Source organism: Vigna unguiculata, chromosome 8 (genome assembly GCF_037176805.1).
Source record: "Vigna unguiculata cultivar grain cowpea cultivar isolate G323 ecotype 2 chromosome 8, ASM3717680v1, whole genome shotgun sequence".
NCBI classification, from domain to species: domain Eukaryota; kingdom Viridiplantae; phylum Streptophyta; class Magnoliopsida; order Fabales; family Fabaceae; genus Vigna; species Vigna unguiculata.
The window spans coordinates 21,588,341-21,600,572 of NC_140799.1; the positions used below are offsets into that span (position 1 = coordinate 21,588,341).

A 12,232-nucleotide genomic window follows, 5' to 3' on the forward strand; every position below is an offset into this window, starting at 1 on the left:
AAAAAAAATACCCACAAATTAAATTTTAGCCAGTAAGATGTTAAGTCATTATTGAGCTAGAATATCACCTAAAATTATATTTCATTCATTTTAAAACTTTCTAAAACTCTTTTATCCTCGTAAGATAATAAATCAAACGAATAGTTCACCTACCTTATTCAATATACTCTGGATATAATGTATATATTTTATAGACCAATTATTGTTAACAAAATAAAATATAAGAACTAACAACTTGATTATCTTTTGTTATATTTTGAATATGTAATCATTTATAATTGCTAGGCCCAATACTGATTGGATTAATAAGTTCAATGTCGACTGAGTCAATAATTATTTTTTATTTGAAGAACTTTTAGTTTTATGCTTTGCGATGGTAAGACTAAGGGAGATATATGGTAATAAACTCAATTTCGAAGGACATGATAAGTAAAATGTCGATCTGATTGATAATTATTAGAAATATTACACATAGAAGATAAATGATTGACTAATAAACATTAAAAGAGAATACTGAAATAAATAAGGAGTTTTGGGGACGAAAATAAAGAGGTCAGACAATCATGAGTATAAAAAAACTATCAGAAATAGGAATAAAGCATATCAAATTCTTAAATGTTCTGTTTGTTAGAACAAAAATAAATTTGAGAATCTTTAATCCTGAAAATAAAGATATGATAGACTAATAAAGATATATGGTAATAAATCCAATTTCGAAAGACATTATAAGTAAAATGTCGATTTGATTGATAATTATTAGAGATATTACACATATAAGATAAATTATCGACTAATAAACATTAAAAGAAAGAATACTGAAATAAATAAGGAGTTTTGAGGACCAAAATAAAAAGGTTAGACAATCATAAGTATAAAAAGACTATCAAAAATAGGAAAAAGGCATATCAAATTTTTAAATGCTATGTTTGTAATAAAAAAATAAATTTGAGAATCTTTAATCCTGAAAATAAAGATAATGTATTCCACTAGGAATATTTAATTTCAATTCATACTTATTCTTATATTGTTTATTGTATTATTTTTCTTTCATTTATTTGAACATTAGAACTTATTTAATTCTTCTTGGTCATACTTTATTAATGTAAATTTTTTTCCTTCTCAACATATATAACTCAATATATAAATTTTAAAAGTTTCACTTTATAGAAAACATAGACTAAAATGTTCAACTTTCAACAAGACCAAATTTCTTTGAAATTAATTATATAATCTACCTAATTTCTAACCATCTTCGGGATAGCTCACTGATAATTTATTAATTGACAAGACACGAATCGACTCGGGACAAAACCACGAAACATTGCAAACTAAACAAGTATACATATAATTATTGTTTATGTTTTAGCAAGCTGTCTCGATTTGGAGTCACACTATTTGAAAACATAGTAATAAAAGTTTTGTGGCCCTTAAAAGAAAGGTTGGAACAAAACATGAATGTTGTGTTCTATTGCTGTGCTTGGAAGGGCTTGTATTTCTTGAGATCAAGAGCAAGGCCTTGGATGGAACCCACAGCTGAGATAATAGAAATGATGAAACAGACCCAACTCAGAATCTTGAGCCATGTCCATGTGAAGGAAAATCTTTGCATCTTCGATTTCTTAATGTACATCTCTATTGGGAAGTAAACCGTCAATGGCCAGAATGAGAGTGAACCAATGAGTCCCAGAAAGTCATTGAAGAATGGAAATAGCATAGCTATAACAGCAGTGATAACCACATATGTTGTCCTCCACAACATCCTAAAAAAATTCAGGTTTAAACTTCCACACAGAGGAACCTTCACAGCATGCTCACCATTTATAAATTGGCTTTCTGGCCATTTTTCTTTGCCCCATTTCTCCACAAACCCGAATATCGGTTGCACAAACACCTGCCCATTGCAAAATTTCATAAATTTTATATCATTTTAATATCATGTTTAAAAATAAATTTTTAATTAAATTTAAATCTATAAAATAAGGTTTACATCATTTATATATCATAAATTAGATTTATTATAAAAGTTAAAATGATAACTTTTTTCTTTAGCAGTTATTTACCTGGTATGCCCCAATCAAGTGCACTGCAATGCAGACATTGGCAAAGTCTATCAGCCAAAAGGGCTCGTAGAAGCCGAACCCTGTGAGGAAATTTCCTGGTGCATCATTTCCAAATGCAGCATAGCCTAAGCACCCACATAGTACATAAAATAATGTTGTCGTCATTATCCCAATTAAACTTGCTCTCTTCATCACTCTGTTCTCTGGTGGGCTTGATTTTAGGGTGTCCTGCAACATTATCGACCACATTTCTTTTTTAGTGGGATAAACTTTCATATGTTCGTCATTCATTATAATGAAAATTGCAAATATTTCTAGTTGAAGTAATGTTGATAAGCTTTTGTTTATTGCAAATATATATGACAAGTTTTTTTATGGATTTTATAGTTTTCTCTGAGTAAATGTTCAATTTAATTTCTGTGACGAATTTCACTTCGCATCTATATTAGTTTCATATTATAGAAAGTTTAATTAAATTTTCAAATATTTTAAGTTCTTACTTTTTTACTAATTTGAATCTCATCCTAAAAATTTAAATTCCACTTTAAATAAAAATAAAAGTGTTGAGCATCATACAAAAATATTTATAAATCTATTATTTTATAGAATATTGAGTTATAGATATAAATCCGACTTTGACTTGTGTATCATTGTTGTTAATATAGAACAAGTCTTTATCATAGTATTAAGTAATAATAATAAGATAAGTTTAGAAACCAAAATAAATAATATATATATATATATATATATATATATATATATATATATATCATTTTATAAACCTTTTCTTTAATTCAGAGATTAGTATCACAATTATATTTAAGTACTTAATTTTACAATTTTATATTTTTGTCGGTCTTATGGTCGGATGAGGGTATCTTTTATGTTGAAAAGCGATGACACTCAAGTCAAAATGAATAGACCAAATGGACTGAAAACTGAAAACAAACATCTATGGAGTCTTAAATTATCAACTAGTTAGATAGAGATAGGTACATGCATGATTCGAAAATATATAAATAAATAAATAAAAATATCTATGGTATAATTTATCGTAAAATAATAGAGAAAAAAGGTGATATTTTGGTAAATAAAATTCAATCGGTGTACAACTACGTTATGGTTCTTATTAATTGTTGCATCTAATCCCAACACTATATTTAGATGATAAATAATGCACAGACACAAGTCAACGACAAAAGAGGAAAATAAAAGAATAAACAAAGGTTATGGTCAAATATAGCAGTTGGTGTTACGTATTACTATTGACTAGTTGATTTCATACAATATGCCGCTACCAAATTCAATTCAGGCACACATTTCAACATTCAACTAATAGAAAACAACACTTTTCAAATTCTATCGTACCGTTTCACCGCATTTTCTGTTGTCTCTATCATCATCGATTTATTAATGTTTTTTCGTTATAATAAACTACGTATATTATCATTATACTGAAATGAATTTCTTCCAAATTCTAGATATCTATATGGATAGAAACGAAACTAAAAGCACATGATTCAGGAATAATTATTGAATTAAATTCACACACTTATTTTATAATGACTTGCAATTAATTAATTAAAAAGATAAAAATTACTTGCCTGGATCTCAATGAGCACATTAGAAAAGGCATAAGCGAAGGCAATGTCACCGATCGCTTGAAACATCCTCCAAACCTTTTCTATTCCCGATACGTCCACCCCCACTTGCACCCCTGTTAAGGATGTTCGCACGTGTCCCCCACCTTTAAGCACGGTCTTTTTCTCATTAGTATTATTTCATTAACGAAAAAAATATTAAAAGCACGAACACGTCCTTTTTTCAACACATATTTTACTGACTAAAATTTGTTAAAATAAAAAAGGTGAATATTAGTTTTTTTTCAACTATAGTCGGAACAAAAACCACTACTAACACCAATAATAAGAATTATAATGTATATAAATAAATGAAAAATTATTTCTTTAATAAAATTTTGGTTAACAAATTTTGACAATATACACATGACAACACATCTTGGTAGATGAAAAATAATTTTGATGTGATTTGGTAAAAGAAAAAAAAAGTTTGATGTGTATTAAAAAATAAACTTCGTCAAATTTTATAATTTTTTTTTTATCAAAACATCAAAGTACAAAATAAATTTCACGCTTTAAAAACAATTATTAAAATTCAAACTCTTAACTACTTGCTTAGAAAACGCAATCCAGCGTAAAACATAGTTAATAGTGAATACTTTATTTATATTGCTTTTCTAATTTTGTAATATTCAATAATTCTTAATGTGTTAGAAAGAATAATAAAGTGTGGGTTCATAATATTAATAAGATAAAATAAAACTAGTCACCGTAATATGTAACATACTTTTTAAAAAATCATTTTAATATTAAATAATTTAAGTTTTTTAACATTTTAAAATATAGAAGTTAATTCATATATTTTCAGTAATACAATCATTTAAAAAAATAACAATCTAAAAGTTAGCTTCCAGTTTTATTCAAATTTTCAATTTTTTGACCTTCTTATTGTTTTATGTTTTAAAAGGCTAAACTATATGCCTAATATTTTTTTTTTTTTATAGTTTTTAAAAAATGGCCAAAGGTTTATAGTGTAACAAAATTGAGTCATTGTTTACCTGCGACTTTGGCAAGTGAGAGGCCAAGGCCAATGGAAGAATACGCAAAAGACATAACAGCTGCAACAATAGAGAGCCAAGAGAGGTTATGGAAGTTTGGTATTTGGCTAAGAACAATTTGGATGCAGGCAAACACGATCATGAAAGGGTAGTTATTTATGTAGCACTTGTCTCCATGTCCATGTTTGTGAAAACAGTTCGATCTCTTCACCGCCCTAATCAATTTTCATCAATATGAAAAGAATAAGAATTAAAACACAGTCTCAATCACAGTCTTGGAAGTCAAAACTTCATGTGGAAACTTACACCATACTGATAGATGCAGTTATTGTGTAGCCGATGGTTACCCCAACAAGGTTTATATACTGAGCCAATCCGCAAAGCTGAAATTTTCTACCCCCTATCGACACACGTAGCAAACAATTATATCCCATTGGTGTCAGGTGTATTTTTGCTGCTAAAATTACAAACAAACTATAATGGAGGATCACGGGAAAAATAGTATTCCTACTCATGTGCCTTATCTCTTCGGAGACAAAGAAAAATGATTTTTTTATGAGGAGTGATAGAAAACCAGAAGTCTCACGTGTCAAGTCTCGGCCACTTGTACCGACAGAAAATAACGTCCTTTCATAGATTTAACAAAATATTAGATCTAGAGTAATTTAAGATGAATGATGTTGGTACCTAAGTTAGCTTTGACAACCTCAGAATATGTGTAGTTTCGCTTGCCATGGACAGGGTCTGGTGAACGGTAACAATCAGCGAGAAGAGTGGAAGTGAAGTATGTGATAAAAGAGAAAGCAAAAAGCACTGCAGGACCAGCCACCCAACCCATCTGCGCAATTGCCCATGCAAGAGAAAGAACTCCGGAACCAATCACCGCCGTTATGATATGAGCACTTGCGGTCACCCATGTCCCTTCAAATTAACCATTTCCAACACAACAACCTCGGTTACTTCACTATCATAATTATCATCAAAATGACTAATACGACACAATATTTATAAACCTGTTCTTTTGGCTCGTCCATCTTCATCGAAGTTCTTGCTGCCATCAGCCAGAGTTTCTGGGTTTTCTATGTGCATGCTGCTCATCTCTGAAACCGACCAATGGCCTGCGTTTCTAGTTGTGAGTGCAAATTTGTGTTGAGTGGGTGGGTGGCCAACACCCCAAAAGAAAGGAAAAGAGAAGGCCAAAAAAGAGCGTGTTTTTATTGTTGATTGGCCTGTAGTTGGTGTTTGCTTTTGGGTAGAATATAGAAGTTTGTGGTGAGAGGCTGAAAGGAGCAGAGATAACTGAATTGGAGAAAGGGCACTGTGGCTAATGAAAGATGAGAGTGGATTAAATAGAAGGGAGGAGTAGGAGAGAAGTGAAGGGTTTTGTAGTTTTGTGGCACATGTAATTTCAAAGATGGCTGAGAATTTCATTTACTGATGAAAAAGTGAGTAACTTTATGGAAAGGAAAAGTTGGAGTGAAGAGCAGTGAAAAGGAAAATTGAGTGTGTTTGAGAAGTGAGATGAAAGGTGGGCTGAAAAGAGAGGAATTTTTTTCAGGCATGTGGACCATCAAAGGTGGCAAATTCTGCTCTGGCCAGAGAACCTAAGTGTCCCCTACACTGTTTGGGATTTTGTTTTAGTCCATCCATTTCAAGATTGGAGTTTATGATGACCACATATTATGGGTCTTCAAAAGGGCCACAAATCTATCTTATTAAGACACCATGCTTGCCATTTCTCCCACTTGATTCCCCTATAGTTTTATGATCTTATATTTTTCGCTGTTTTAGATTACCCTCACAATTTCTTTCATTATCAGAATTCTTTGATCAAGGCTGTGTTCGGTTGGAGAGATAGATTTTTGAGAGTACGTGAAGATAAATTTGTGTACATTTAAGAACATAAATATGTATGTTTTTTTAGTAGATTTAAAAATAAAGTGAGAAAATTTGAAGATAAATTTTATAAAAGTTAGTGAATAATTTGATTGATATGATAGATTAAAAACAAATTATAATAGATAAAATTTTAAATATATCAAAATATTCTTCATAATAAAAATTTAATAAAATTGTAACCGAATAAATCAAAATGTAAAAATTTAAGAATATTTTAATTATATTTTTATATATTAATTATTATATATATATATATAAATTAATAATAATAATTACATATATTATTAGTTTTTAACAATATTATAATTATTATTAATTACTATATACTTTTATTAATTAATAATTATACTCATTTTATATATATTAAATATTATTAATTACTAAATTTTTATATATTAATTATTATATTTTTAATAATATTTTAATTATAAATGATTATTAATAATAATTATTAATTATTATTAATTATTATTAATTAAATATATATATATATATATATATATATATATATATATATATATATATATATATATATCTATAACTATATATAAAGGGGATTCCCTCTTTTGTGTCCACATTTCATAATTCCAACTTTACCCTTTATAATTTAATTATTTATTAAATTTTTAAAAATTAACGGTTACTTTTACAAGTTTTTATAAAATTATTTACTTATCTCCTTTTTCTTTTTTTCTCTTACTATTCATCAACAGTTATTTTTCTCTTATTTTCTCCGTACATTTTATTTTATTTTTTATAAATATACTTTTATTTTGTTTATTAAATTAATAACATTACAATATCATCAATTATTAATATAATTCAAAAAATGCGTACACACAGGCGCGATAGCGCCTGTGTTTACACTAGTATATATATATATATATATATATATATATATATATATAACCGGTTACCGGTTACCCGTTATATAATATAATATAATATAATATAATAAAATATATATATATATATATATATATATATATATATATATATATATATATATATATATATATATATATATATAACCGGTTTATACGTTATACAATATATATATTGTAGATGGTGTTTGCTTATACAATATATATATATATATATATATTCTATAACCGGTTTATACCTTATACAATATATAACCGGTTTATACGTTATATATATAAATATAACAATTATCAATAATATATATTTAATAATATTTTAATTATTATTAATTATTATAAACATATCTTGTTAATAATAATAATTAATTTTTATATATTAATAATTATTATATATATATATATATATATTTATTAAATGTATTGTGGGATAAGTTATTTTATTATCACGAATTATTAATTTTGTTTATCTTTTTTCTTGTTTATGAATTAGTGTAATCCAATTTTTGTTGTTATAGAATTAAGGATATAAAGATAAAATATATAAGAATTTCTATAAATTATCATAGTTTGAGAGTATGAAATTTTTAAAATATGTGGGACATCCATTTTTACATTTATACTTAAATCATGTAATTAGAACACGAAATTAAATTATTATCCGTCTCTCCAAATCAACGGATTTCGTAAATCTTTTCAAACAAACACGTGCTAAGTCTCTTTTACCCTTCTAACAACCCTTAATCAATTATTGGAGACTAATTCCTTCAAACTTCTACCAGCATGCCTAAAAATCTATTACTGTCTAGCAATATGTTTTTAGTTCTTTTGACGTAGTTATCCACGAACGTTAATAATGTCATCTACAAATTTTAAAGAAAATTATTTATGAAAAGAATTCCTAGATAAAATTTTCTTAGATAATAAATAATTCTTTTATAATTATGTTTCAAAATTTCATACATTTTGACCTAAATCTTAAAAACAAATAATTAAAAACAAATAAATATAGTTATTTTAATTTAATAATATCAATTTTTTTATGTAATAAATAATATTTTAAATTAATATTTAATTTATTTATTTATTGAAATATTTAAACTGAAATGTTAGTTTAAAATATAATTTAATAAATAAAAAAACGTAACATTTTTAGATTGAAAAAATTATATATATTTATTTTTTTAATTTTAAAATTCAAATATATCAAAATTTGGGATAAAATTTTCATTTTAATTTTACATAATAAAAACACATTTAATCATAAACTTCTTTACAAAAATATATATTAAATCTTCACAAATTGAAATCGGTTTAGGAATTTACTATTTGGAAAATTAAAGTATTTTTCATATACAAATTAAGAGCATGTATTTATTTTCACTTATATGAATAAAATAGTTTATTTTACTGTTTTATCCTCTCCAAATATAAATATATAACTCTATCCTTGAAGATCCAAAATTTCTTTATGCTATGATTGAAAATTACGATTTCAAAACTATTTTTCAAAAACCTTCATTATGACGCAGGAAAGTCTTGGCATGCAAATTCGTTTCCCAATCATAGAAGTTGACTGACTCTCAATTATACAGTAATTTGTATTTTGTATAAATAAGGTGTTACAACACGTCTCTGCTATGGTATCATGTTCGCTAAAGAATCTTAATTATTTAATTCTGTTTGTTAAAATATGGTTCTTTATACAAAAACTTTTGTGTCGTTGTTATCTGTCGTTTTAAAAATATTATAACTTTTTTTATATTTTTATAATATTATGATGCTCACGCAGGTGAATCACTCCAAATTCCATTAGGTACTCATCATGTTCTTTCATATATAAGCCTATCAATAAAAATAATTAATTTAATTAAAATTTTACATGCATGTTATTAACTAATTAGGTTTAGACAATTAAGTAGGTTTACCCAACGAATAGAAATTAATTTTTAATAAATTAGTTCTTATAATAATTATAAAAAAATTAATTAAATAATATAATAAAAATATAAGAGATTTAAGATAAATAAAATAATAAATGAAAGAAAGAAATAGAACTAAAAAGATAAAAATAATATAAAATAAAACAAGTTGATTTCACTATTTTTTTTTTTTCAAAATAAGATTCATTGTTAATTTTCTAAACATTATTGTTATTAATTTCTTATCTAAAATTTCAAATTAATCAATGTAACTTCTAGATTAATTCGTTGGCATTCTCACTTTTAACCAAAGTAACTTTTCAATCAAAAGTAAAAATTTAATACATTAATCATAGTAAATTTAATCAAAGTAACTTCTCAATTAAATATTATCATCCTTAATCGTGTATATTCTTTTACCTTTTATATCTAGTAAAAAGTCAATTAATCAAAGTAACTTCTTGATTAATTATAATCAAAATTTTGACCTTTAATTAAAGTAACTTCTCAATTACTAGCAAAAACTCATCCAATCATATCAATGTTTTTAAATTCAATCAAAGTAACTTCTCAGTTAAAATTTAAAACCCTTGGATTTATATGATTATTATGTTATGTAGATTTAACAATGTGCTAACTTGCTACAATGTAAAAATCATTATTTTTTACTAGATGAAAATAAATCATGACAAGAATAAAAAACACAAACAATTTATTCATCTAACTTCAAAATTCAATTAAGAAATTACACTGAAACTAACCATTGAAGTTTAGTCCTCCATGAAATGCAATAGTAACATAAAAATAGAAAAAAAGAGAATAGAAAGAGAATGAAATTAGACCCCCTAAAGGATTCTTAAACTTTGAAGTTCCGAACTTGCTTTATATAGAACTTTATTAGGCTTGTTGAAATCTCTCAATTATCTTTTAAAACAATCATGAATATCATTTATCTTTAGTGGTTATGAATATCTAAAAATATTTGCAGAGATATAACGAGTATTAAAACTATTAAACAAATATAATTGGTTGATAATTTCTTATATAATTAAATATATCCATTGCTTAAAGATATCTAATAAATAATTACCAATTAATATTTGCATTAATTTATCAAATAAGTTATTTACAATCACGTAGTCCAAATTTGCAAAGAAATCGGAAGATATTATTAATATTTGCATTTTAGCCACTCTTATGGGACCATTTTTAACCAGACTTTGACTAGACTTTGGTTGACCATTTGACTATGCAATGAGAGACTGACACGTGACAACTCTCTCTTTCTCCTAAATCAAGCCCTTCTTCCTCGTTAGGGCTTTGTTTTCCTATAGGTGATTAAACGAACTTGGGTGGCTTGCTGTTTTCTGGTTCGTTTCTTATTGTAGGTGTTGCTCGTGTGGGTTGTCCAATGAGGTTGGACAAATTTGTGAGTGTAGGATAGTGAAAATAGACAAATAAGGATGTCTAGGAATAAGTTTTGTGTGGGCCATTTGAGAAGAGAGTGTATAAGTAAAAGCTTGGGGTGCATTTAGCTCTTTGCATATAAAAACATAATTTATGAAACTAAAAACATTTTTATTTCACAAGCTCAATAAGTCAAATTATGTCAAACCCTAATTAAATTAACGTTTTAAGCACAAAAATAAATTAATAACTCAAGATAAGATAACATTAAATGAGGACAAAAATATGCATTCATCATGCCCCATACTTATCCTTTTACACTCGTGAGAAAAATTGAGTAATTTTAAAACTTTTTTTTTGATTTATTTTATTTCATATCTACACTGGATGAAATGAATGAACTTCACGGAAAACAAATCAATCTTCTAGAAATTAGACAGAAGAATATTCATCCGAGAGATTGGCAAGATAAAGTTTGAGTTTCATAATGATCTATTATTGTTTCTGCAAGAACAAATGGCGCCCAATGTAGGACCCGTATTGATATCTTACTCAAAACCATCTGAGAGGTTCAAGGATTGTGGTAAGATAAAGTTTGAGTGAGTCCCATAACGATTTATTATTGTCTCTATAGGAACAAGTTGTCATGTACATATAAATGGAAAAGTTCTATTTTTTAAAATTACTAAATAATTTAAAGACAAAAAATAAATAATCAGTTATTATATTACTTAATTCAACATTAGTTTATAAATAAATATTTATTGACATTAAAATAATTTCTATTATTAATAAGACTTTATGACTAGTTTGTAGATTTGAGAGTCAAAATTTTAACTAATTAATAATTTTCTTATAATGTTATCTTTATAAAATATTTTTTAAATTATTTTGTTATAATTTATTGTTAATACAATACACGAATATTTATAACATTTAATAGGAATAAAAAAAAACATATCTAAAATTGTATAAACATTATAAAATATCTTATAAAAAATTAATCATTTATAAAAATATGTGTTTTATGATAAAGACCGAAAAGAGTGTAATTTTGTAGTAATTCGTTATATCTAATATGTTATATATTGGTAGTAGTCATCAAGCACTACATTAATTTCTTTTCAACACATCACTAAGCACTAACATATTTTCTTGAAACACAACCTATAACTTTTTTAGAAAGGTGAAATTTTAAGCATTAGCCAACTTGATGTGTTGGAAGAGTATTCAATTTGTAGTCACTATTATCCCTTGCCATGAATCAATTTTCATATAAAATTAGTCTTTATTCGATACTAATCCATACTAGTAAATAATTAAAATCATAATAATTAATATTAGATAATAATTTAGACTCTAATTTATAAAATATTTATAAGTTTTTATTAATAATAAAGATTATTTTAAATGTTAATAACTTTT

General features: G+C 26.0%; 1 protein-coding gene across 1 annotated transcript; it reads right to left on the bottom strand.

Moving 5' to 3' along the window:
- Positions 1-1,321: 1,321 nt before the first annotated feature.
- On the bottom strand, positions 1,322-6,074 carry LOC114194756 (amino acid permease 6-like). The gene is made up of 7 exons (XM_028085152.2): positions 5,712-6,074; positions 5,386-5,619; positions 5,005-5,098; positions 4,699-4,913; positions 3,665-3,807; positions 2,061-2,288; positions 1,322-1,891 (listed from the first exon to the last, which is right to left on the bottom strand). The coding sequence occupies exons 1-7, from the start codon at positions 5,794-5,796 to the stop codon at positions 1,466-1,468; spliced, it is 1,425 nt and encodes a 474-aa protein (XP_027940953.1). The 5' UTR covers positions 5,797-6,074; the 3' UTR covers positions 1,322-1,465.
- Between the last annotated feature and the right edge of the window lie 6,158 nt (positions 6,075-12,232).

Bases quoted from the DNA above. Each gene is read 5' to 3' on its own strand.
- LOC114194756 (XM_028085152.2), bottom strand. From the start codon at position 5,796: ATGAGCAGCATGCACATAGAAAACCCAGAAACTCTGGCTGATGGCAGC. The intron at 5,099-5,385 runs GTACCAACATCA...GTGTGTCGATAG, and splicing joins GGTTGTCAAAGCTAACTTAG to GGGGTAGAAAATTTCAGCTT. The intron at 3,808-4,698 runs GTAAACAATGAC...CCGTGCTTAAAG, and splicing joins CTCACTTGCCAAAGTCGCAG to GTGGGGGACACGTGCGAACA.